A 27,986-nucleotide genomic window follows, 5' to 3' on the forward strand; every position below is an offset into this window, starting at 1 on the left:
TCTACACAACAGACCAAACGACACAGCTGATGATCCTAACGCAGCAGCTCGTCACTGTTACCTGATCAGTGGCGCTGACGTCCACATATTCACAAAAGGCGTAACCTTTTGACAGTGACGTGGCACTGTCCTTCACTAGGTTGAACGCTTTGAGCGGCCCGAACGACGTCAGGAGCTCCTTAACCTGCAAACAAGAGCCACACAGCGACATCTGAGCCCGAGAATTCACAGAAACAGAATGTGTTTCTCTACTGACTGAATTCTAAGTGTCCATTTGATACTCACAATCAGTTTAACACCAGGATTAATTAAAACAGAGTATGTGATTAAACACAAAGTCAAAAGGCTCATTTGTACATGCTGCAGTTTGTAGATTTTGTATTGCTACGGTGGTTTCTGAAAAGAAAAGCGTTGACAGCAGTGCAAAAATTGTCTTTTGAGGTATTAAATAATAGTCTCATTGGAATGATTACGTTCGCGATCATTACAATGCAGATTATTTTGTTTTCTCAATAAATCGATTAACATCGGAGTCCATAAAATGTGAGAACTTAGTGAAAACTAACGTTACAATTACTGAACTTCAAGCTGATGTGATGCTAAAATATTGAAGTACTATTACTGAGAGGAAGACAACAGGGGACATTTTTGCTTTTAAAAATGACAATTAATCAATTGCTTTACCTCTAATCAGTTTTGTTATCGAACCATAGTTAATCCTAAAACTATAAACAAAAGTTTACATACACTTGTTAAGTCCATGTATGTCATGACAGTCTTGAGTTTCCAATGACTCCTATATTTCTGAATTGTCTATGATGGAATCAGTGAAACATTTTCGTTTTTGTCATTAACGTGTATAATAACATTAATCTCATTTATTTTAATACAAGCTGAGCAGTAAATGGTGTTGAAAAAAGAACTGATCTTATTAAAGTGGTTAAAAACTGACTTGCCATCTACAGGCACCACAACAGTCAGACATTATGTTCTTACCTTTATATTAAAAACTGAATAAACCCCCCCAAAAAACTCCACCTGCTCCAAAACCCTCCCCAAATCTGAATCAGTCCTTCACCCCAAATGCCCGGGTTCTAAACGCGCTCCAGAAGCATGATGGCAGAAAGAAAGTAGCCAGTAAGGGAGCCTGCTGGCTCGCAGTGTATCCGTGTGAGGACCAGAATGTCTTACTTGCCTTGTGTTACATGTTGGCATGGCAGCAGTAGATGAGTACTACTGAACAAATTATGAGCGCAGACTTAACGATCTTACAGGCCCCTAGCTGGGGACAAAGTGGGGGAACAAAAATGAAAGAGCTGTGAGTATCAACGCAGTGGCAGCGACTGCAAGTATTAAAAAAAAAAGAAATCAGTGAATAATAGACATCAGGCTGAATGTGCTCTGCAAACTAATTAAGAGTTAATGAGACAGAATGGACAGTTAGAATTAAATTCACTGCGTAACAGTGTGAAATATTACATCACCTGCCCACCTGAGAGCAAACTGCAACATATCAGCAAATATTCACTGTGTCAAAGGAAAAGTCCACCCTTCATTCACACTGCCGAAGCATTTCTGGAGTCGTTTAGTGAATTTTTGATTCCCTCAAACCTGCAAATGATGCCTCTCAGTGCCCACCGCAGCACGACCTGAACTTCTGTCAACCCTTTAGGTTCACATGACAGGCTGAAGTGGCCAAAATCCAATGTTTTTTCCTTAATGTGACCCACATCTGTTGCATATGTGGTTATACATCTGCTTCCTATCTTATATCTGGCTCCATGGCTGCTATCAGATCATATGTTTTTTCATGTCTTATGTCTGCTGTCGTCATTCAGTTAGAAAGTAAACATGCACCAACAACAACAGAGAGATGAGGAGGCTTTTAATGGAGGAATTTGTTTATGAAGAAGCTTCTAATTAAGTCAGATTGGTGGGAACCTAATGACTATCACCGCTACGTCATCCATATTTATGATTTGACTGTCACACAGAGATACAAACATGTAGTCTATAGAACAATCATCACTATACATTAAAGCAGATACATAAGAAGACGCATACAAGATACAGAACATATCTCAATACCTGTATATACAAAGAAACCTATAATGTTGCCTGTTTAATATTAATTATACATGTTGTTGCTGTATGTAAACATCTATTTCTCCACCTACTTTCTTGTAATAAAAAAAACAGTCAAATATTAATGTTTTCTTATTTTTTGTGCATCGTTGTGCTACTTTTTGCTGTATGTCTCTAAACACCGACGCTGTTATTCGTGTAAGTATGTGCAAACACATTTGGCCAATGAAGCTGACTCCGATTATGAAATATGCCTCTAAAAAGACGTCTTTTTCACTCATGTATCTGAGCATTCAGAACCGTGTCAGGATTTTCCATAAGTTGCACAATCAATGATTCTTCCGGTTTATGACCTAAAACAGGCAATTGGACATGACAGCGTGTAGTAAAAACACAAACAAAACATGAGCATTTCACTCTATAAGCTTTTAAGATTTTAGTTTGTGCTAGAAAAACTGTGGAAAGCATCATTTCGAGTGCCCAACTTCCTTTCTTTGCTTTGCTTTTATTTTTTTAATTATCAACAGATGGTCAGAGGATTCTGCAAATACCTTCAGAATATGTTTTGATAAAGGGCCATCTGGGGTTTTTTCCTGCCAAAAAAGTACAGATTTACAATACTACAGATATTTCAGAAGAGGCAGCTGGCTACATTTTGCAGAGTTACTACAAAGAAATTTGATTTTCTTTCTTTAACAGTAAACATAAAGAAATGACTGCAAATTGTTGAAACAAAACCAAATAACCACCAAACAACATGAAAAATCCAGAAAGGCAAAGTACTGTTGGTCACTGTCACGTTTTCAGTGTCTTCAGGTGGACTTTTTCTTTGACGATATAGACTCAAATGAACAGAAATAATCACATGTCACTTCATCTGCCTTTTCTGTAAATATGCTGGACTTTGCTTACCTCTCTTAATTCAGTATAGCATGAGAAAGGTGTGAGCAGTTTACTCATAATAATGGCATACTGTTGTTTAATGTCAGAGATTTATCAAAATGAAACCTGTGCAGCTATTTTAAAATATTTAAAAGTATCACATACATTTGCACAACTACAAGACATTAAGTAGTAACCGTGTTCTGTTTTTTCCTGTGTTGTTATTTTCTGTCTTTTGTGCATTTACACCATGGGGTTGTGTCCTGTTTCTCCCTACGGCAGTTATTCACAATTCCCGATTCTTTTTGTCATAAAGAAATGTAAAACATATTTTGTGCATGTTTCCCAGTGACAAACAAAAAACCTCAGCATGTGAGAGAAACGTGAGGAAACATGAGTGCAGCTGTTCGGCCTGTGTTCAGTTAAATACCTGGTCGTCATTAAGGTAGTTGGGCAGGCCTCCTATAAACAGTTTATGGGGGGAATCGGGAACGACGGTGGAGACGACACCTACGCAAAGAACCGAGCTGTCAAACTATCACATCAAATAACAGAACAGGTTGCTTTTAGGGATAAACAAGCATCCGAAACAAACCTGGGACGTGGAAAGCAGGCTGCTCCGAGATGCCAGGTAAAGGCCGGTAGTCGTGAGGTCGTCTGATCTTCAGCGACTGACCCTGGAAAATGATTCCATCGAAGGCCATGGCCTGTGTCGTCTCATCTACAGATCGAAACTAGAGAAGACACAGTGCTAATATACAATAAGAACAACACACGAGTGAGCAACAAGAAGGTCAGTGCAGCTTCGACACATCTCTGATAAATCCTACAGGGAGCTGTTACTGATGGAAATAAACGGTCACACCTTCACACTGAAGATCAATCATCAAGCTAACCACGAAGCCAACCCTACGGATGCTGTTAAGCCTGTACAGATCACAGAAAATGGTTCTATTTGCCTTTAGCTGTTTTCTCTGGCTCATCTATCATGTTTGTTATTTAGACGAATTGCTGCAGAGGCCAAAACGTGGTCTGGGCAGCAGAGAGAAATGGACTGTGACAATTTTCTGCACTCAGCTGTAATTTATGCAGCAGCACTAAGAGCCTGCAGCCATGCTGGCAGCTCTATGAGGCTCACAGCAGTGCTTTGAGCTAAACGTTAGCATCCTGATACAATATTTAGCATGCTAACATTTGATAATTACCACTGAACACCAGCTGAGGCCGATGGGAATGTCATTAGTCTCACAATAACTAAAGTATTGAACAAGTGGACAAAGTGGAGGCACCAAAGCAATTCTGAGTCATCCTGAGTGAAACATCAATGTATGGAGCTAATCCAAGTCAAAGCCACAAATGTGAACCACATGGTAGAGCTGGAGAAAAAAGTCAGAAGATGTCAGAACCAGTAGTATCATCTCCAAACACTGAACGTTTGTTTCAAGGCAACAGCTGCTGAAGAAATCTTAGCCCTAATAATTTAGCCAATTGCTGCCTGATGCCGGCATTAAAAAAAAAACAAAAAACAACAACAACTAAGGTGTAGTGGTGCCAAATGTTTGAGCCTGACATTTGGTTCGGGACACATTGTGATTAAAACTACATCAGATGTCTATTTATGTCTCCACTCAATCCAGGAACACAAATTTTGGGGTGCAAGTTCCACCTTGAACATTTTGGCAGTGCACCAGCTGTTGTCTAACTGCTAAAGCATGCTAGCAGGGTTAGCGTTTAAATCTGCAGACACTTTGTCACTGTGTGTTTACTCACAGTACACACTTTAATTCTTACAACCTGTCAACTGACCACAAGAATGGAACCATGCTTAAACCATTAAACCATTTCCTAAATGTTAAACAAAAATAATAATTTGAGAGACAATAAAACACAGTGAGGAAAATAAAGTGTGATCTCAATAGTAAAATAGTACAACTTGCAAGCAAATTGTTTTTCTAATTTTGTTGGCTATTGGTCTTTTTAAATGTCTTTTTTAAAGTAGTTCTGGTGACACAAATAATTAGATGGCAAGTTAAAAGTCTTACTTTGAAAACCACATTTTGCTATATTTTCACTCTCAAATTGTGACTTCTGTTTGCTATTTAAGACGCTTTGTTTGATTATATTGACACAAATGTGATTCCATACACACTCACCTCTAGGAAAGCAAAGTTCTTATCCTGATTAATCTGCACAGCGAGGACGGGGTTGCTCGGGGCTTGTGAGAGGCCCGCGAGACGCATCTGAGCGTTAAAGAACTCCGCCATTGACTCCTGAGAGGAAACAAATCAAACAGTATGACTGGAAACACTGCAGCACCAACAGATAACTGTTTGGTTCACATGTAAGATTTTACCTCTGTTACTCCAAAGGGGATGTTTCCAACGTAGAGGCGCCTGGCTTGTCTGGTCATCTGACTGCCAACGATGGGCACTTGTGTCGGTGCTGCAGCCACTCCGGTGGTTGTGGACGTCGCCAGCAGAGCTATTGTTGGTATCTGACCGGCCGCTGAGGGAACATGAAGGAAGGACAGTGTGGAAAGATGCTGTAAACTGAATAACTGTACAACAACTACTGTATTTCAAGGGAAACTAATATACATTCAGACGGCAGGAAGTTGAAAAGCTACAGTTTACAGTTTCACAGTGTAAAATAATGACTAAAGCTGCAAATATAAACTTTTCAACTGATTAGCAGCTTAATTGCTCGTCAATTATTTTCATAATATAATTTTATTTTAATGATTTTTCTTGTTTTGTTAAATTACAGATATTATCTAATAAAAGCACACACACAAACTACTCATTTACTGTAAAAAAATGTCACACAAAGATCTGCATTTTTACAAATAATAATTCATTCTTTTACAACATTTGATTGTAAAATAACACTGGTTTTACTGTATTTAAATAAGCAGAAAATATAGTTATTTTAAGCAATATTTGCTGTCTGTTATTCGAAAGAAAGCTGATGCATATTAAGGACAGTAAATAATTCTGTTCTACAGATTTTCCCTGTTTTCTGAAAAAAAAAAAAAAACGGCCTAAAGTTTAAATAACATCCGCATCAAAAATCTATATGTTCTCAAATGCTAACATTGTATGACCATAAAAATAACGCGGTTTTACTGTATTTAAATGATCTGAAAACATCATTATTTCACAGATGAATCAACAGTATTCTACCATTGTTCCACTCATTTTTTTCTGGGACACTTGCTGCCAGATTTTCACAATGCTTTTGCACATGTTTCATTTCATTCAGTCTATGATCTTCATAATCCTCTGCTGTAAATGACACCTGTGTTTAAATCCCTTTACAGTTTATCATCAGTTACTGCCCCTGAACATTTATATTCAGCTGCCACTTCAATGCTTTCATCGTTAATAGCTATGAGTTGTGTTTCCCACTCGCTCTGACATTAAAGATCATTGTCATAGTTTTCTCAGTATATAACTGAAGAAACACCATTTATGGTCTGTGTGAACTACATGTCAGATGGTCGCCTAGCGCCAGAAACCTCCTCCGCCCCCCCGACACCTTTACAACACCAGATAGCAGCGTCTGTATCGGCCAACATTCACACCTACTTCACGCCGTCATTGACCATCTGTGCAGAAGTGAAAGTGGAGCCAAGCATTGTCCTGTCAGAGCAACTATGAACACATTTAGGTTATGAACTACTCCTGAGAGACTAGAACTGGGCCTTGATTTAAGTCTGGATGTAAGCTCAAACAAAACAACACTACTGAGAGAAGAACAGGCCAGACTAGTTCTGATTCAGGGGTTAATCAGGCAACGAGAACATGGCAGGTACCTTGCATAGCTTTATATTGCATTGGTGTGATGTGTTCAAAGCCAGGAGGAGGCACATCCCAGTACTTGCAGGTCCTTTTCTTTCTTGTCCGCCTCGGCGAGTGGCTAAAAGCAGGAAAAATACAAAATAAAAGCTTGGGGAAACATACTGTAAGTGCTGGTTTTGATGCTGTTCTGACTGCATCACCATGTAAAACAAATCTTTTTTTTTTTTATAGTTTTCTGCTGAGATTTCAGTACCACTGAAGCCATTTGTGTTCATTGCATTCTGGTAGTTATATATGTCATGAAAAGTTGCAATTTACAAAGTTTTGCCATTTTTATGAGAAAACATTTACTGGTTGCAGTGTCTCAGACGTCAAAATTTGCTGCTTTTGTCTGTCTCGTTTCATTATAATCTGAATTTCTCTGTGTTTCAGACGAAACAACACATTAGAGGATGTCACCTCAGGACATTTTTCACTATTTTCTGAATCAGAAGGTTAATCAGTACTCAAAATAATCAATTATTCCTATTTGATGACATTATTTCCACCAAACTACACTCAATAACTCACAATGGGAAGGTGACAAAATTATTTTTTTGCAAATTTGTTAAAAATCTAAAACTGAAATTACTCATTTATAAAATCACTCAGGCTTATAACTCAGGACTTTGCAGCGGTCAGTCTTGAGGGCAGTTACAGCTTCCAGTCTTCTTGTTCCAGTCGCTGCAGGCTCTGCACCTGGATTTGGACAATTCATTTCTTTCTTCCTGCAGATCCTCTCAGGTTCTGTCAGATTGGATGAGAGGCTCTGCAAACTGTTATCTTCATATTTTCAACATAATCTTTTATCAGGGTTTAAGTCTGGGCTTCGTCTGGACCACTTCAGAGACTTGTGCTGAATCCACTCCAGTGTTATCTTAGCGTTGTGTTTCTGCTTATTGTGGTGCTGAAAGGTGAACTGTCACCTCAGTCTCAGGTCTGTGCACTCTGGACTAGAGCTGCCACTAACGTTTTTTTAATCAAATAATCTATTGACTATTTTACCAGTTAATTGATTAATCTAAGCAATCAATTTTCTTCAAAAAATAAGAAAACAACTATTGGATTTCAATTTATTTTATTTTGATATTTTCAAAATTAACTTTTGTGTAAGCAAACATTTACATATTATAGTGTAAAACTGTAGTTAACTGTTTAGTTGTTTAATGTTGGGCAACTCTAACATGAATGATTAAAAAGAAGACTTCTTATTTAAGTCAGTACTGCAACTCCAAAAAACAGCCAAGTTTCTATCAAAGAGAAAAAGTTCGAGCTGTATATTAAACAAAGTGCAACATTGACACAGTGGGTACTTTAAAACAAGTCTTTGAAAATAGCTTCAAACCCTCTGTAAATACAGCTGAACTCAAAGCACAGCTGCTGTCTTTTTCTGTGTGTGTCGAGCTGTCAAGTGACGTTTCAAAATCACAAGAGCACTATTTGGAAAATAGCTCCATTAAAAGACAGTATATATGAGCACAGAAAGAAGGAAAGAAGCTAACAGATTCTAACAGACACAAAAACAAGTACCTCCATACTATGCAATGCTCTGTGCTACACCAAAACTCTGCACAGTCTATAAATCAACTTTTTGTTCTGTGATAATCTGACATAATCCCATATTTTGAAGCCTTGGGTCTATGGAAACGTTTACGTTTAAAGTTAAAACTGTAGCACTGATTGCAACTGATCAACAATTACGTAGAGACACTGAAGAAAAGCATTTGTTATAATGAATTGAAATGTCAGCATAAATTATTAGCATTGCCGTATTTTCATCATTAATGTCATCAGTAATGTTAACTAATTTCAGCCTTCATCTTTTCCCGTATCTCCTTCTGTGGCCCATTGTAGCATGATGCTGCCACCACCATGCTTCACTGTAGCAATGATATTATCAGATGACGAGCAGAGGCTGCTGTTTCACAGTGTTTGAAGCTCAAGTTTTGTCACATCAGATCAGAGAACCTCTCTTAGAGTCTCTAAATGCTGTTTGACAAACACCTGTTGTGTGGCTTTTACTCAGAGTGGCTTCTGTCAAGCTGCTCTATCACAAAGGCCCGATTGATGGAGTTGTCTTTCTGAAGTCTGTCCTGTTTATCCACTTTGCCACATGTGGACTCCAGGTATCTCTCAAGGACAGTTAAAGCAAACAGGAAGCCATAACAAAGTCTGAACAATAAACATTAGGTTTCATTTTTTGCAAAAATGTCTTTGCTATTATGGGTCATCAACAGTAGATTAATGTGAAAAATTGCAGATTTAATCCATGTATCCTAGTGTGTTTCTGAGGCCGCTATAAACATACCGTTTGGAGTCAGACCCACTGTGTAGCTCATGCTGTGCTGGGCGTGTTTTCACAATAAAACCTGCAGGTAAGATGTCTGCAGCTGACCTGTGCTTCTTGTGGTCCCGTGAGGAGCTCCGACGGTCTCGGCTCTTTCGGTCTCGGCTCCGACTTCGTTTCTCACGGCTGCGACTCCCTCGGTCTTTGCTCCAGCTTCGATGTTTGTCGCCTCGGCCGGGAGATCCACTGCGACTCCTCTTTTTGTGCCTTTCTCTTTCTCGCTCTGTGCAGTCAGAAGAAGACAGCAGTAGAAAATACTGTGTGTGCCAGGAGTGCTGCTCATACTACATACAAACAGGGCTGCAGCAAACGGTTATTTTCACTGCATAAAGTGAGACATCAAAGACGGTGTTTACATATCAGTCCAAAGCTAAAATTATCTGTAGAAAATGCTTTTTTTAGATAAGACATTGTTTTTATTGTCAAACAAAACAAAAATACCAAGCCAATTACAGATAATTAAAGTAATTCAGGCAATTATTGCACACTTGCTGGTAAATAATTATCCTTTAGAATTACCTCTGCTATAATTACTGTACCTACACTGACAAAAAATTCTATTATCACAGCTCAAAATGTCGATACGTCTCCTTTCAAGATTAATTACAGGCTCTGATACCCTCCAGCCAGTTCAATGAGGCCTTTCTTCTCGGCAGAACTCAAGTTAAGACATTTAACAAATTGATGAGAAGTACTCCTCATTTCAGGATAGATCTGATCCACCTGGTCCTGCAGCTCCACTTCGATTAAATGTCAGGTTTGAGATGTAATATGTTTGGACTGTTGTTTTCTCTTTCTTTGTTTCTGCTAAGCTCCTATATTACTTTAAATTTAGGATTATTATCTATTTTCACGAGGGCTGAATCATTATTTGAAATACAATCAAAATCACGTGATGCCAAAGTGCAATATCCGGATTGCAGAAGATGCAATTTTCTGCTAGAAGTAAAATGTCACACAAAATCAAATTAAAATTGAAGCATTGTGGTGCCACAGAGATTCTCTGGCCTACAAATCTTATTCTCCAGACATAGAGGAACATAATGGTCTGGTTCAGACTGAATGTTTTACAGCAGAAAAGAAAGGGAAAAAAATGATCTCTCCCACTAAAATCATGACTCATATCGCAACGGTTGTCAAAATAATTGGAATATTGCTTTTCTTGCACATTGGTGAGCTCTACTTTCCATTATTCCAAGTATTTCTTTGCATAAATAGATTACTTATGTAAGCCTGACACTACCTAAAAGCCAAAAATATTCAGTGTATCAAAACCTTTGCTGGAAAATCTGAAAATAGATATAGAATAGACTACTGATCACCTACGGAAAATTGTTGTGTTGAAGCAGGAGTTTACATATCACATAAACAAACACAAAAAAATATATTGAAAAAATATATATGTGATTTACATTTTAAATAGCAATAAAAATATATAATAATTAGAGTAAGAAAAATAAGAATGAAAAAATTAAATATATTTAAATAGAATAATAAAAAAATGATTAAGAATACAACAATATTTTAAAAAATAACTCTTACTGTGCCAATTAAACTTAGGGGGAAAAAAACGGGATATTTAAATATTACTAAAAGATAATTACATCTAGAATTTTGGAGTTATTTTAAAACGGTGAGTTGAATAGTGTTACATGCCCTGTGTGTTGTTGTGCTGCTTTGTGTTCTCTCTCTCTCTCTCTCTCTCCAGGCTCCTCTGCTGCTGTGAAGGTGTGGCAGGTGCTGGTGATTAGTCTGATTAAGCAGGAGACTACAAGTAGCAGGAGAGAGCTGTGGTCTTTCTCCCTCTTTGGCCTCTTCTTTCAGCAGTCCTGTGTGGAGCAGTGGTGACCTGTTGGCTTTGTGGAGTTGTTTGTGAGCTTTGCAGGCTTCCAGTGGCTGAGGAGCCTGCCATAGTTTGGTAGTTTCCTTTGTTCTTTAGCTTTTTAGGTTTACCAGGCGGTTCATGGGCTTCCCTGTGGCTGTTGTTAAGTTGTATAAATACTTTCATCGCCTTTTCTTTTCATAATTAGTCTCAATTTTCTTTATTTAACCTGGGTTATTTCATTGTTACTTTCTTCATCCCCTTTAACATCTTTTAGATCGTAACAAATAGGTTATTATGATCATACCTATTGAAAAACCCCTGCTGCGTAATTCAAAGTTTTGATGAGGACACTGACTGCATGAATGGAGATGATGCTGATCTGTCAATCAATTACGGGTAAGATTTTGTCCTGATTTTATTAGTACTGTAACGCTTTTTTTATGTACGCCGAATTAAAAGGTTGATCCCAATGATACAGAACATGCCATATCATTTCATTTCAATCAGTGTCTTTCTTCGTAAGAGATGAAAACATCATAAAAAGGTTCGATCTTCTAATGGAGTTTCGCTTCTTGCCGTTTCGCGCAGGTGAATCCACCGTGTGCTCACACCGGTACCGGTTCAGTGCTGCATGTATGATTTAGCGATGGCTGTGTGGAGGCTAAACGATGAAGGTGAACATAAATGTTAATTACACGAGCATAAACAAGGTAAACAAGCTGAGTCATAGCGGAGAAAAGTGCTAAAGTTGCTCTCAGGTCGCGTTATTCATTCATAAAAGCAGCTAACTGTCCTGGCGCTGCTAGCTAACGGAACAAACTGGGACACACACACGGACGACACTCACCTTGTCGATTCTCGCTCAGCTGCTTCTCAAACTCCTCGAAATCCGACATGATATCGCTGCCGAATGAAAAGACAGCGACTCGGATTTGACTGCGGTGGAAAGATGAGGAGACTGTCCGCTGTGGCAGTGCCGCAAAAAGCTGCGAAACGTCCGCAGAGTCGACGAACACCGTGCATCCGGTCAACCCTTCAAAATAAAACCACAATCAGACAGTATAAACCACAGTTCAAAATATAAAAAGATTAACATTTTTAGAATAATAGAGGAGACTATAATATCTAATATAATATAAGCACATAGCATATTTTACAATATAGAGGGGGGGAGTGATAAATAAATTCTACAAAATAACAAAAATGATTACAAGATCAGTTTAACGCGCCACAACATGCATAGAAATCTGAAAACACAAATGCAACCGATGATCATTTCAATTATTGATTTATGTGACACATATACTTGCTTAATTCATCAATTAGTCTATGACATGTTTAAAAGCAAAGCAGAAAATGCCATGGAAATAATTCAACTTTTATCTAACATTTAACACTCCAAATTTTCTGCCATATTTCAGAAAAACATGTTTTCCAAGTTGCTTAAAAAATTTATGATGCTATCAAATAAAAGTAAGACTTGATCAATCAGCCAAGCTTTGCAAATCATAAACATTTTACTCTGGATGTTGTGTAAAACAATGTGAAAATAATAGTAGCAGTTGCAGAATTGACAGCCTGTTAATGTGCAAACAAATCCGTGCAGCGCAGCAGGAGCCTCTCTGACTCTCTCTCCCAGTCTCTCTGATCCACACTGGAGCCGCTCTGAAGTGCCGTTTTTGAGTTCTTTATGAGTTTTTGGAGTGAAAGTAATGTGAAAACGGGCTGAAAAATGAACATAAACCATTTTTGCCCAGGGTGTGCAGAGGGTGTCCAAAATTGACAACGCCGGGCCATATTAGTACAAAAACATGTGTGAAACACTCATTTCTTGTAGTATTGCTCTGAAATTTTGTCCTGAACTATGTAAGACCCCAGGCTGTTGCCTTTTTGTGTTTCAAGCTGTCACAGTGCTGCGACACTAATTTTCAGGTGTTTTATTAGGGAAAAAATTTAGGCGAGAATAAAATTCATCCTAATTCAGTGTGTTCCAACATAAATAACTCTGTGCCAGTAGCACCTAGAGTAATTCTGACTGCACTGGGTGAAAATTCAGGTTGTCAGCTTTCAAAGGAGACCCCAACCATGCCTGAACTCCAAACAGTTCAAGAACAGCATTCAATTTACTTTCTGTACATCTTCAGTAGAAATTTCGGGCGGAAATTGCCTGTACTTTATATTCCACCCACAATACTTGTACTTATACCAAGAAGTCAGTGTAAAGGAAATGTAGACCTAAAAGGATTGTTTAAAGGAACATTTCAATTATTATTTGAGCCCTGGCAAACCTATTTTCATCAGTTTTTTAGTGGCAGTCACAAATTAAGGAGCTCTTGGTTTTTCCCGGCATTACTGAGTCAAAAGCTGCTGTTTCAACACAGAAACGTTCATATGCATCCACAAACATTTTTTTTTATTAAATAAAATGCATCCACAAACCTCTCAGCACTCAAACACCTACAGACAGGCAGCCGGCTGGGCCGAGACTTGGCGGCGTCCTCAGATCCACGAGTCGGGAGTTGGTGAACTTGTTGGTCCGGTTTGAAGGCCTCCGTGTGCTCCAGCAGAAGTCCACGTAGTCGGTGTTGGCTTTGAACCACAGTGAAGTGACTGGCCGACATGAGGTGGACCAGCTCGTTCTCGTAGGACTCCTGTAGCCTTGAGGGGATCACAGGAACATTCAGTAGCTATTGGAGTTCTTCCTGTCAGGCTGGAGGTAGAACAGCCCTGAAGTATCTTGTACTCGTCTTATCTGGAACAATCTAACAGCCTAAACTGTTAACAGCCATGTAAAGAAGCAAACACACAGGCATAGATTAGGTCTCGATTTATTTTAGGAAACAATCAGTTTAGAGGCATTTGTTCATACGTGTGGCTGAATAGGAGACTGTCCAATCAGGTTAGAGGTCTTCACTCTGTAGGTTGTTTGGTGAGACTCTTGGACCTCCATCAGCTGACATGGATGTTTGATTTGTTTCCTCTCTAGTGCCAGTTGATTCATTCATGAATTCAGCAGCTACAGACTGAAATGAAGCTCATGCTGCGGTTATTGAATTCTTGTTCCAAATCAGATGTTCAGAGCTCACCTTGAATGCTGCCATCTGCTGTCTGGATAGTTTTTCCTCATTGTTGCCTTCAATAAAGTCTTTTTCCTCATGTCAGGATGTGGTGAGACTCTTTCTCAGTCGCTGCAGACGTCCCTCATTGTGCATCTCCAGAGAAGAAACAGAAAAACTAGTCACTGCTTCTGCATCACAAACGCTCTCCAGCACTTAGTGGTTTAGGAATTAATTCATTGTGTTGTGAACTTTGACAGAGCAGAAACTTTACAGCTGTGAAAGATATGAGCTCCAATTCTGGATGTTTTAGGAAATGAAGTTCATCAAATGAACACTTGAGTTTTGCTGATAACTCTCATTAAAATACTGAAGAAATCTAAGATAAAAACCTGTAAACTCTCAGGCAGCTTTTGTTCAAGTTTGTCTATAATTCTCTCATCATGTTCTGGAACCAGGACTCTGCAGAAGTTCCTTCAATCAGATACTTGTGTGTTTCTATTTCAGGCCTCAGGTTTGAATGTACAGCAGAGGTTTAGAAAGAAGTGATTTTAATATTTAAATCAGTCCAGTAAAGGTTTGGAGTAAAAATGATTAAAATTTTGATTTAGATAGATTTGTGCAAAATAATATTGCAGTCTCACTTAAATATGTCCAAATTAGTTCAGTGTATTTAAATTTTATAGAATATTTGATTTCTTAATCTCAATACTGTAGAGTCTGACCCTGAGTATTATAGTAATGTCAATTTCAATTAATAATATTGTAGAGCAGTCATGAACTTTAATCAGCTAAACTTACATAATCGATATTACTGTACAATTCTAACCTGAATATTCATATTATTGAGTTAAATTTACATGAATAATGATATTCTAGAGTCTTAACTGGAATATGTCTGCCATACTTCATGATCAATATCAGGACAGATGTTGTAATTCCAGATGTTCCATTCGACCAATGGTTCTCAACCCTGTTCCTCAGGACCCCATGTCCTGCATGTTTTAGATGCTTCCCTGCTCCAACACACCTGACTCAAATGATCAGCTCGTTATCAGGCTTCTGCAGAGGCTTGATGACGAGCTGATCATTTGAATCAGGTGTGTTGGAGCAGGAAACATCTAAAACATGCAGGACAGTGGGTCCTGAGGAACAGGGTTGAGAACCACTGCATTAGACTGCAGGTATTTACAGAGAAATTAAAACATCACATTCCTCATAAAAACCAGATGGACTTTTATTAAATAAAGTGTTGGAGAATCAACAGGGTAATTAAATGAGGAGATGTGAGACTTCCACAGCATGGATCACCATCAACAGGATCTGCTGTTGATTCAGAGCTGAATGTCAGAATGAACTGAGACAGAAAAGCTGCTTTGAGCTGCAACATTATGCTCTGACAATCCAACACCATCACAGTTTTCATCTGCTTGTTTTGCTCAACATGCTGTGAAGTTCAGTTTTTACCTGAATCAACACAGAGATTCTATTTCCAACCGAGACTGGAATAATTAGAACGTTATGAGCTTATTAATGCAACTAAATCCTTTCAGATTGAAGGATTTACTTCTAAGTTCTAATTCAAGTTTCAGTTGGAGCACATTGCATTCACAAAGAAAAACAGCGATACCTTCATAGCAACATTTAATAAACCACTAAAACTAAAGCTTCCCTGTTGCTCATTGGTGGAGCTTCTCCAGAGCATCTGAACCTTAAATCCAGTGAGAGGACCATCTTCAGTCAGAGAACTTCAAGATCAGATGTGGCATCAGCTTCACAACCTGTTGTACTGTTAACCCTCAAGCGACCGAGTGCGGTCATTTATGACCCCAGCCATATAATTATACAGTGCCTATCATAAGTATTCACCCCCGTTGATGTTTTACCCTTTTATTGCTTTCATAAATCAATCATGGTCAATAAAATTGAGCTTTTTTAACAAACACCTTTATTGAAAAAAATTCTTTAATGTCAAGGTGAAAACAGATTCCTATAAAGTAATGTTAACGAAAGAAAATTATATAAATAAAAATAATTGTTTGCATAATTATTCACCCCCTTTTTAATTTAATGGTCTAATTCAATAGAAGTCCATCAAATTGTTGCCAATATTCTCACAATTAGTGAAATGAAGATCACCTGAGTGGTGTGGGTGTGTTTCAAGTGATTGAGTTGTAAAACTCCTGTGTCTGAAGGGTCCAGAGAGTGGTTGATCAGTATTCCTGGCTACCATTACACCATGAAGACAGAAGAACACTCTAAGCAACTCAGGGAAAGGGTTATTGAGAAGTACAATTCAGGAGATGGTTACAAAAAAATTTCCAAGGCACTGAACATCCCCCGGAGTTCAGTGAAATCAATTATCAAGAAATGGAAGAAATATGGCACTTGAGTGAATCTGCCTAGATCAGGCCGCCCTCGTAAACTGAGTGACCGTGCAAGTAGAAGACTAGTAAGAGAAGCCACCAAGACCCCTACAACTACTCTGAAGGAGTTACAAGCTTCAGCTGCTGAGATGGGAGAGACTGTGCATGTAGCAACTGCTGCCCGGGTTCTTCACTGGTCAAAGCTTTATGGGAGAGTGGCAATGAGAAAGCCACTGTTGAAGAAAAGTCATATTAGATCTCGACTAGAGTTTGCCAAAAAGCACGTGGAAGACTCCATGGTCAAGTGGAAGAAGATTCTTTGGTCTGATGAGACCAAAATTGAGCTTTTTGGCCATCAGACAAGATGTCATGTTTGGCGGAAACCAAACACTGCACATCACCAAAAACAGACCATCCCCACTGTGAAGCATGGTGGTGGCAGCATCATGCTGTGGGGATGTTTCTCAGCAACTGGACCTGGAAGGCTTGTAAAGATAGAGGGCAGAATGAATGCTGCAAAACACACTGAAATCCTGGGGGACAATCTTTTTCAGTCTGCAAGATAACTACGTCTTGGGAGAAGATTTATTTTCCAGCAAGACAATGATCCAAAACATACTGCAAAAGCTACACAGGAATGGTTAAAGAAGAACCAGGTAAATGTTCTGGAGTGGCCGAGTCAAAGCCCAGACCTCAGTCCTATAGAGAATTTGTGGCTGGACTTGAAAAGGGCTGTTCATGCCCGATACCCGCGCAACCTGACAGAGCTTGAGCAGTTTTGCAAAGAAGAATGGAGCAAATTGCAGTGGGCAGATGTGCAAGACTGATTGAGACCAATCCATACAGACTCACTGCTGTGATTGCAGCCAAAGGTGCATCTACTAAATACTGACTTGAAGGGGGTGAATAATTATGCAAACAATTATTTTCATTTATATAATTTTCTTTCATTAACATTACTTTATAGAAATCTGTTTTCACTTTGACATTAAAGAGTTTTTTCCAATAAATTTTTTTGTTAAAAAAGCTAAATTTTTGACCATGATTGATTTATGAAAGCAATAAAAGGGGTAAAACATCAAAGGGGGTGAATACTTATGATAGGCACTGTATTTGCCGTTTTATATCTTTCACACGAAAAATGTTTCCTACCATGAATTTGTCAATCGACATGTCCCACAGCTGCTCATAGTTTTTTGTAAAGATCGGCCAACTGGTGTGACAAGGATAATGGAAACTTGTCTGGGGTCACTTATGACCCCAGAAAGATGTATAGGTTTTCACTATTGTAGACCTTAGTTTTATTTATTTATTTCTACCTCTAATCGCTATATTTCAGTGTTTTGCAGTGCACTATAGCTGGTAGACCTACATTTTAGCCACAGCTGCCCTGGGGCAGACTGACTGGCTGCCAATCCACTCCTACAACCCCTCTGACCACCACCAACATTACACAGCATACGCATTCATACACCAGTGTAAGTGGCAGCACTGGAGGTACGGTGGGTAAAGTGTCTTGCATTGGACGAATGGCTCTGCCACCTGAGCCACAGCCGCCCCTAATCTAAATACTTCTCTGCATGTTACATTGCACACATACAGACAAGATGTTTGTGTAGATTTTGTTTTTATGTACTTTGATTTACTATTAAGGAAACAAAAGGAATAAAGTTTTAAAAGAATGGCAGACAAAGCGTGTCTAAAAATAACATGTTATTGCATTCTTACAATGCATCATATTGTTCATATGGTTTTACTTTAGCTCTGAGTCAAAATGATTAAATCCATGAATATTACAGAAGGTTATTTTTAGAATATCCATCTTAAAATGCAGTGGAGTGGAATAGGTAAGAAAGCACAAAAGAGGCAATAAAGTGGACATTATTCCTGTGTAAAATATAGTGGGGTCATAAATGACCCCAGTCGGTCATTTAGTCGCTAAAATAGCTTGGTCGCTTGAGGTTAAGGTAACTAGTCTGTAACTGTGCCTGTTTTCTTAGCTGTGGTTGGAGAGTGTTTTATAAAATACATTCACATTGAAATTCTGGCATTTATTTGAGCCCCGCCACAATATCGGTTAGCCCCACCATAGCTGAACCAGAAACAATACTCTGGCGCCGCCACTGCGGTAAAGACCTTACAAAATTATACAAAAAAAACAGTAAAATGAAAGTTTCATCTGGATTCCCTTCAGGCAGCGCCGGCAACAGTGGGGAAGAAAAAACAGAAGTCAGACAAACATCAGACAAACAGATCTACACACACTGGGAGGTTAGGAGGTCAGTAACTGCAGATCTGAAATATGTAACTGCAGCTAGAGATACCTGCAGAGAGAATGAAACACAAGCTATAATAGAAAGAAGATTGCAATATTAGTGGCGTGCAATGGTGGCATTTTAGACTTGAGGATTCTTTTGCAAATGAAGAATTTCGCATACAACTGAAACAACAGAACAAAACAACAAAAATATGAAAACAAATAATTTATTAGGCGTTACTGTAGACAGCACCTGCAGCCACTGAAGCATTTTATGCTTTTATTTGATGATGCCAAGACTGGTTTTAACTTTTAATGACTATATTGACAGATTTTCAAGTCTTAATATATTAAAACGCACACACACATGCACGCACATACATGCACACACAGCTGAGATATTCATGCAGAGGAGAGACTAGACTAATAAACTTCGACCCATTTACCTCCAGACACTGGGATGCTGCAGTTCCATATTACAAAAACTTGAAAAAGTTTATCAAATAAAAATAATACACAGAGTACTGATGTATGGTAAGAGAAACTGATGGTGACGTGTGCCATTCATTGTGTTATGTGAACAGATCTGCAGCATTTGAGAAGATGTCATATACTTCATATCTCCTGTAGTTTGTTTACGTGGTTTCCAAAACGGAACATTTCTAAAATTAAAACACCAAATTATCCCATCAGCATGATTGTCACACATAAATATGACACTTGACAAATGCAATTTTACTGGGAAATGAGATGGATAAATAAACTTTGCATATGTGAAATACACTGTAAAAATGAATAGATTTTAAAAACATTTTACCCTATAAAACTTCTAAACATTCAAAATCACAGAAAAAAATGAATGTGTATGTTAACTGAAAGAAATTGGGCCTATACTTTCAGTAATCCATCCATCCATTCTCTATACACCGCTTTATCCTCACTAGGGTCGTGGAGGGTGCTGGAGCCTATCCCAGCTGCAGGCGAAGGCAGGGGACACCCTGGACAGGTCGCCAGTCTGTCTCAGGGCTACATATACAAACACTCACACACACGGGCAATTTAGAGTCATCAATTAATCTCAGCATATTTTTGGACTGTGGGAGGAAGCCGGAGTGCCCGGAGAAACCCCACGCATGCACAGGGAGAACATGCAAACTCCATGCAGAAAGATCCCGGGAAAGCCGGGACTTGAACCGGGGATCTTCTTGCTGCAAGGCAAAAGCGCTAACCACTACTCCAATGTACAGCCCCACTTTCAGTAATATCTCATCAAATATCTGTTTTTATACAAACTACAAATTTTACAACATTTGCGAATATTACACTATTTTACTGTATTTAAATCAGCAACAAAAAGATTGGTACTTTACTGATTTTGCCATTATTTGAAAAACATATATATTTATTCTTGAAAAGTAAACAATTTAATAAGAAAAATTATAATTTTATAGATCTTACTTGTTTTGTAAAATTATAGATAATATCTAGTACAAATACAGAAAAAAAAAGATTACTTTATATAATGGGAGTAGAAAAAGGCCAAAAATGTACATAATATTTACATATTTTATCGTAATTCATTCTTTTACAAGGTTTAGCGTAAGTTTACATGGTTTTACTGTATTCAAACCTGCTAAAAATATGTAATTATTTTACACGTGTACTGTTTTATTTCCCGGTTTGTGCCTTTTTTGAATGTTAACAAATTCCAGCGTTTTCTGTATGTTTTTCTGCACCTTGCCGAATTTTTTTTGAAAACATATTCTTCGTCTACAGAGTACTGTATGTACTGATGTAGATTTCTGCTTTGCATTGGATAATTTGCCCTCCAGCAGCCAATAGCCCCTCTCCTCCGCCTGTCATTCTAAACATACCACACAGACAACATACATGGAAAATAACTGACTCAGCTGTGCTGCTATTAAAAGAGCTCAAATCCAAAGTATTGCTGTGGCTGAGCGTCATGTCGGAGGAGCTCTGCTGAGGCGAGCAGCTCCAGCTCCTCAGGACAGGAATTAAAGCTTGCTACCTGCAGAGGCCCGAGAAGCGGTAAGTGGCGGCCGCTAATTCATTTCTTGTAAAGTCGAGGTCGATGTTCAGTCATTCAGGAATAAACTGCTGTGTTTAATGTAGCAGTGGCCTGTGCAAAGTGCAACAACTCTGTGCAACCAGTGTGACTTTAACATTAGATTTTGTTCTAGAAGCAATATCAGAGGAATACGAAGTGATCTGTTGTTTCCTGACTTAGCTGTGGAATAATATGGGAGATATCTGTGACATTGAGCCTCTGTGGGAGCCACAGGTCTTTTTAGGGCGGGTTATATTTAGGAGCCTCTACTTGGACAAACAGCCGGTGCTTTGCGTAGTAAACCTAAACCAAAAGGTTATCTTCAAATTCCCAGCAGGACATGTGTGTGTGTGTATCCATGTGTGTGTGTCTGTGTGTATCCGTGTGTGTGTGTGTGTGTGTGTGTGTGTGTGTGTGTGTGTGTGTCAGTCTTACAATCAGATGACAGAAAACTGGCTCTGTCAGGAGAAACACATGACATGGTCACAAGATAACTGGACCTGGACACAGAGGATAAAAATGGCCCCAACAACGTCTATACAGGAGCACTGACCCAGACTTACACATGCTTTGCAGTTGTTTTATATTGTGGTCATTAAATGTCTCTTTACAGTTGTGCTGTGTTCTTAGCATTTGTTTCTTCTACATGTGTCTCCTTACATTTCATTTGGTCTCTTTCTAGTCGTGTTGTATCTTTTTTTGTGTGTCTTTTTAGTCCTGATTCATGTTTTTCAATAGCCTAGCCGCGCTAGAAAACCCACGCAACAAATTTAATTCTCTGCCAGGGTGGGTCTAGTTACCCTCCATAAGGCTCGAGGCTGGATTCTCCTAAAACTGGCCGACGAATCACCATGAAGTGTAGAGTCAGAAGGCGGGCGTAACGAAGTGACGACAGAGGCGCGACGATTCTGACAGAAACAACCGGAAACAACTAGCCTTGCCGTGCTAGACAACCCACGGCAACGAATTAATTCTTTGCCAGGGTCAACAATAAAAACGACAACAGTTGTTGAGCTCCATTAGCACGACTCTGAATAATCTTTCTGTTAACATGTCTGTAATATACTTGAGCTTCACCCATGACTGTATAAATAAGGCTTCACCGAACTCCCGCATCCTCTGATTTCCGGCGTCTAGGAGCCTATTCGTTGCGCTGATTGGTTGTATACCTACCCAATTGCTGCACAGATTTGATAGACAACCTTTAGCCCGCCTCCCTCCCCTGTCGAGCGTGCCTAGACCCTTGCGTCTTCAGAACATGGGTCTAGCAGGGCTAGGCTAGTTTTCAAGGCTTTTGAGTTCTTTGCTAATCACTGTGTGTCTCTAGGTATTTTGTGTCCCTTCTGTTGAGATGTTTTGTGTCTCTAAATGTTCTGTGTCTTTTTGTAGAGCTGTTTCATCTCTTTCTCAGTGCTGTGTGTCTTTCTAGGAAGTTTGTTTCTCTTTGTAGCTGTTTTGTGTCGCTTTGTTGTCCTGTGTGTTTTACTGTGTGTGTGTGTGTGTGTGTGTGTGTGTGTTGTGTGTGTGTGTGTGTTTTTTTGTATTATGTCGTAGTACACATTTTTGTGTCCCTTTGCAGTCCCTGTTTCATCTTTGTGTGTTCTCTGTCTCTTTGTAGTTGTCGTGAATCTCGTTCTAGGCCTTCTGTGTCTCCTTGTAGATGTTTTATGTCTCTTTTTAGTTGCATTGTATCTCTTTGTAGCCCTGTTGCATCTCTTTCTAGTCATAGTGAATTTTTTTGTAGTTGTGTTGTGTCTCTGTCTAGGTTTTGTGTCCCTTTCTAGACATTGTCTGTCCCTTTATAGTCCTGTAGCATCTCTTTCGCAGTGTTCTGTCTCTTTCTAGGCATTTTGCGTCTCTTTTTCTTTTAAATTTTTTGTAGATGTTTTGTGTTCTTTTGTCATGCTGTTGTCTCCTTCTAGGAGTTTACTGTGTTTTTGTAGTTTTCTTGCATCTCGTTTCTAGGCTTTTTCTGTCTCTTTTAGCCATGTTGAATCTCTTTTTAAATGTTTTGTCTCTTTTGTAGTCTTGTTTAACCTCCTGCTAGGAATTCAGTGTCTCCTGAAAGTCATGATAATCATTTTTGTCCGTTGGAATCGCTTTGTATCTCCCTGTGGTTTTTTGTCTATTTACAGTCATTTTGCATCACTGTTTTTGAATGTGTGTCTCATTGTGTATGTCTGTTCAGCAGTGTTCCTATTTTGCAGTTATTGTGCTTCAAAGATGGTAAAAATGTAAAAATCTGGATGTGATATCAAAGTCATAGTTCAGAAGTACCTCAAGACCTCAAAACTACCCAAACTGGTCTAGATCGTTTCAACCAATCAAAGGGCAGATTTTCATATGAATTATTTGTTTCCAATAAAATCTTAGGGTAAGTTTGAATGCGATTTAGTTCATGAAGAACTGAATGTCATTAAGTATCAACATATCTGAGTATGTGCACAAAGACATACTAGATACATACGGGAACATTGAGGATGCGGTATTGGTTCTTTTGTTTTTCATTACTGCTGCAAGAACATGGGTAAACATGTCTTCTCTGTCTTTGTTTCAGAATCATAAGAACACATAGTTAATAATTAAAAATGGTTGTAGATGGTGAGATGGAGTCCAATGTAACAGAGCCGGAGAGTTTCTGGGTATGAAACGCTCATTCATTAGATCCTAAGTGGTGTTTCACATCCCATCCTATCTCATCTACAGAATCCAAATCATTTTCCATTTAAAGAGGCATGTTTACACAGTGAAACATGCTTTAACAGAAGCATCTGTTAGCTAACCACGACTTTAATGAAGATAGCATAACACATTAGTGGTTTATGGAGGGTTTGTTTTTCATTTCATTTCACTTTAGTGAAGAAATAGTTTGATGTTTTGCTCACTTCTTGTGATCCTGTCTCATCCATCAGCACAGTTTAACAGAAAGACTGGAAAGAGTAATACCCCTTCAAAATTTGCTTATTAACATCTTGATTGTTTAAAACACCCCAAACTAAAAGGTAAAAATGTTAAAATTTGTAGTTTCATTGTGAGCTATAAATCACAGTACTTTGATATCAAATTTGTTAATCAGGCATCTTTAGATGTTCTTGTAGATTGTTATTGTTGGAGTCAGGCTAACCGTTTCTGTCTTTCCAGTCTTTGTGCTAAGCTAAGCTAATCAGCTGTTTAATATTAGAAACTTGTATCTGTGTGTTTTTCCAAACAATGTCAAATTATTAAAAATATTTGTGGAGTTTTACTTCACCCTTGCATACTGAAAACATATTGAAAACATTTTCAGGATTACCTCCAAGAGATGGACCCTGTATGGACCACCACCATCCTCCTGGTGCCCTTTGTGGTCGTGCTGACGGCTGGATTTTTCTACCTCTACGGTGTGATTGTCGGGCTGCTGTCCAAACATCTGTACGCAACAAGGTGGTGGTGATAACTGATGCTTTATCTGGGCTTGGAAAAGGTAAAGCAGACAAACAGTACTTTGTTACTTAAAAATTCCTAATGCATTTTGACTTGATTCTCAGTTGTTGTGTTTCTTGTTTGAAGAATGTGCAGGCCTGTTTCACAAAGGAGGAGCGAGGCTGATCCTCTGTGGGAAAAGCTGGGAGAAACTGGAGGAACTTGTGGATGATTTGGCGAATGCATCTGATCCCACAGTTGTACGTACAGAAGCACCGAAACAACTTGAAATGGATTAAACTGATTTCAAGCACATTCAGTTGTGAAGCACTTGTTGACGTAAACATATTCCAGTTTTCAACCCCCTGCCTCAGTAACTCACAGATTATCCATAGATTGTGAATAAATCATATACAGTTTAATCCCGTGGTTCTCAGCTTAAGGGTCAGAGCCCTCCAAAGGATCACCAGATAAATCTGAACAGTCATGAGATGATTAATGATTAAGTTTTAGATCGTTGGCATTTATAATTTTAAATGAAACTAATGAACAATGAAGTTGTGCTTGTAGGTTGTAAAGTAAGTAGTCTGGCCACTAAAAGAAACTGATAAAGGTATTTGTTAAAAAGTGAATCAAAGCTGTCTGCTACGTCTCTCCTATACAACATGTGCATAAACCACTGGTAAAAGTCTTGTATAGAAACCTCTATGGTCAAACTCAGGAAACAAATAATCCTCTTGTTGTTGGTCTTTAACCTGCAAGCGTCATAGCTCAGGCAAAAATCAGATCACATTACTGTGCTTTTTACCTTTGCCAACAAAAAAATTGAGAGATCATTGCACAGAAGATTACACAACGCAGCAACACTGAAATATAAAAATCAATTTTTTCAAGAACAAGTTGTGCAGTGACTGTCTGCAAAATGTACTTAATATGTCTCTTAATTCAGCCTCCTGCCAAAACACCATTATGCTCCTACTTTGAGGTAAATAGCAACGACTGTTCATTTGGCAAATATATAAAATGGGATAAAAAGGAAAACATTCCTCTCTGAAATGCAGTGAAATCAGCACAAAGTAGCATCAAGCATAATTACATAAATTAAGTACATACAGCTGATAAGATCCTCTCCTTCTCAGACGTTTCCTCCAAAGCTGGTGCTGCTGGATTTTGGCGACATGGGCAGCATGCCTGAGGCCATCACAGAGATCCTCGAGTGTTACGGCTGCCTGGATATTCTCATCTTCAACAGCAGCATGAAGGTCAAAGCTCCTGCACAGAGTGTGTCTCTGGAGGTGGACAAGCTGCTCATGGACAACAACTACTTTGGGCCCGTCACACTGGCTAAAGGTAGAAGATGAGAAAATGTCAAACTTAATTTCAGCATTTAAAGGTGTGACGGGGCTGACTGTACTTCTGCTGCAGGTGTGCTGCCCTCCATGATCTCCAGGAGAAGTGGTCACCTGCTGCTGGTCAACAGCATCCAGGGGAAAATAGCTGTTCCTTTTAGAACTGCATGTGAGTTCAGGGGTTTATGGAGGGAAATAAACAAAACTGTTTTAATTCTTCCAGTCGGCAAGACCGTAGTACCCAGATCTCAAAGGGGAGTTTCCAGATGAACTCCATATTATTTCTGTCTAAATAATCTGGTTAATTGTAAATTTGTCTTAGTTTTTAATCAGCTAATTTGTTGTAAAATTGTTTAATTTCTTCTACATTAAGTAATTTATGCTCACACAATGTGGCATTTTTCCATATATGAGAGCAACTAATTATCATTTTATGATTAATGATTAAGTCTGACATTTGTCAATCCTGATAATTAATTGATTTAGTTTATGAAAGTATATCAGAATATTATTTGCTGGAGGCCAAATTGAGAAGTCAGCTCTTTTGTTCTGTCCAACCAACAGTCAAATACCCAAAGACATTTAAAATACTAACACAGAAAACTGAGAAAATAACAAATATTCAGATTTGAGAAGCTTGTACAAAAGACTTGGGCCTTAAAGCAACTTAAAACTGCTTCTTACAAAATAATTGCTGACAAATAGTTGTAAGCTTAGCTAGAAAATAGCACAAAAAACTAAAGTTAATATATAAAACTGAAGTTAGCATTTAAAAAAAAACCTGAGTATGTAAAAAAAGTTAGCATAAAAAGACTCATGCTCGCATTAAAAAAAAGAAAAAAAAACCTTTGTATGTAAAAATAACGTTAGCAAAATATGTTTGTCATGTTTGCATTAAAAAATAGCATAAAACAGTTTGATGAAAATAAGTTAGCAAACAAAAAATATTTGCATAGAAACCAAAGTTTGCATAAAAATATGCTAGCATGAAACAAACAAGATTAAAAGGCCCAAAAACTGAAGTTAGCATGAAAACTAACGCTAGCGTAAAACATTAAAATTAACTTTTAAAACAGAACTAAACTTAGCATAAAAACCTAAAGTTAACATAAAAAACTAAAGTTAGCGTAAAACATTCAAGTTAGTTAAAAAAAACAATGTTAGAATAATGAAACTAAAGTTATCTTAAGACAATAGTTAGCTTAATAAATTAGCAATAAAAAAATTACATTAGTATGCTATTTGGTGGACTGATGAAAACATTTAAAAAAGAAAATTTAAAAAGACCAAAAAATGATATAAAACAATCCCAATGGGACTTAAAACTACCAGAAGACACTCAAAATGACCTAAAAAAAAGAAACAAAACAACCACAAGAACATATAAATGACTACAAAAAGACTCAAAATAGTGGGTAAAATTGCATAGAAAGTGAACAAAAAGACACACAAAGCAATCAAAAAACCCAAAGAATGACCACAAAAACAGACACAGTTAACATGTTGATGCTTCATGGTGCCTCACAGAAATACTACAATTAAACACAAATGTTAGTATTGGAATAATGTGTGGTATTTACATTGTGAACTCTGTATTCCAGATGCAGCCTCTAAACATGCAGTTCAGGCCTTCTTCGACTGTCTGAGAGCTGAAGTAGAAGAATACGGCATCTCTGTCAGCACCATCAACCACACCTTCATCAGCCGCTCAGCGTCTGAAGCCTCAGAGGCCTCCAGATCCATCTGGTCACGTGAGTAAAATCAGAGAAAAACAAGCAGAACTCAAACATTACTTTGTTAGTTTTCACTGATTTACCTGTATTTTTGTGTATTTTTCTTGCTGCAGTGTTGTATACCAAGAAGCCCCTTGGTGTTTCTCCGGATGAAGTCGCCACTGAGATTGTGAAGACTTTGAACAACAAGAGGAAGGAGGTGGTAATTGCTCCGTCGCTCCCCAAGGTGGCCATTTATGCCAGATCCTTCTTCCCCAACGTGTTCTTCGCTGTGATGGCTGCAGGAGTGAACAACACCGCCGCCGCTGAGAAAATGTAGAGAAGCTATTTCAGTGATTATCTGTTGTTTCTGTGTAAACCTGGTCTATCTGCAGGGCAAAGGTGGCCCAGAAACAGATTTATTAAAAGCTCATTTGTTGTAAATTGGTTAGAAATTTGCAGAATCAAATGGAATTTACAGAAAATATCAAAAGCATAATATTTCATCAAGTACTGTAAGGAACCAGCTATGATTTCTCTAATAATCCACTGATTGTTGTAACCCAAAGATGTTGATTTTACCATCACAGAAAACTGGAAAATATTTACATTTAAACAAAAAAATTTGGGTTTTTTTGTTGCTGTCATTTTTGCCTGAAAAACTATCGTTTCATTCTCAAGTCATTTATGGAACAAATGATGTTGACATCTGTAGTTGTGTGTTTTTGTCTCATTAAATCTTTTCAGCGTGAATTGCAATGTGCTGTCAGAAATGTCATCTTAAACTTGAACTTATGT

At 38.3% G+C, this 27,986-nt stretch overlaps 2 protein-coding genes across 3 annotated transcripts in view; one reads left to right on the forward strand and one right to left on the reverse strand.

Annotated features, from left to right (window-relative positions):
* LOC110954129 (splicing factor U2AF 65 kDa subunit-like) overlaps positions 1-24,141 on the reverse strand; it is a 30,767-nt gene extending 6,626 nt beyond the window's left edge. The window contains exons 1-11 of one of the 2 annotated variants that reach the window (XM_051941579.1): positions 24,018-24,141; positions 14,065-14,190; positions 13,418-13,636; positions 11,826-12,011; positions 9,202-9,376; positions 6,782-6,885; positions 5,321-5,472; positions 5,121-5,237; positions 3,563-3,701; positions 3,398-3,477; positions 62-184 (exon numbers count right to left, since the gene is read on the reverse strand). In XM_051941579.1, the coding sequence (XP_051797539.1) occupies positions 62-184; positions 3,398-3,477; positions 3,563-3,701; positions 5,121-5,237; positions 5,321-5,472; positions 6,782-6,885; positions 9,202-9,376; positions 11,826-11,874 (939 nt within the window). In that variant the 5' untranslated portion in view covers positions 11,875-12,011; positions 13,418-13,636; positions 14,065-14,190; positions 24,018-24,141. Of the gene's footprint in view, positions 1-61; positions 185-3,397; positions 3,478-3,562; positions 3,702-5,120; positions 5,238-5,320; positions 5,473-6,781; positions 6,886-9,201; positions 9,377-11,825; positions 12,012-13,417; positions 13,637-14,064; positions 14,267-24,017 lie in introns of those variants that run through there. The other variant, XM_051941580.1, reaches the window with a different exon arrangement.
* LOC110954117 (dehydrogenase/reductase SDR family member 7C-B-like) lies at positions 20,409-27,947 on the forward strand. Its single transcript, XM_022198445.2, is given in 9 exon segments — positions 20,409-20,706; positions 23,283-23,367; positions 24,012-24,129; positions 24,132-24,188; positions 24,275-24,387; positions 25,267-25,477; positions 25,553-25,645; positions 27,078-27,227; positions 27,323-27,947. Coding segments are annotated over 8 exon segments (1,002 nt in total). The 5' UTR covers positions 20,409-20,706; positions 23,283-23,313; the 3' UTR covers positions 27,529-27,947.
* The last annotated feature ends 39 nt before the right edge of the window (positions 27,948-27,986 follow it).

The sequence above is a fragment of the Acanthochromis polyacanthus genome, chromosome 21, assembly GCF_021347895.1.
Source record: "Acanthochromis polyacanthus isolate Apoly-LR-REF ecotype Palm Island chromosome 21, KAUST_Apoly_ChrSc, whole genome shotgun sequence".
In the NCBI taxonomy this organism is placed as follows: domain Eukaryota; kingdom Metazoa; phylum Chordata; class Actinopteri; family Pomacentridae; genus Acanthochromis; species Acanthochromis polyacanthus.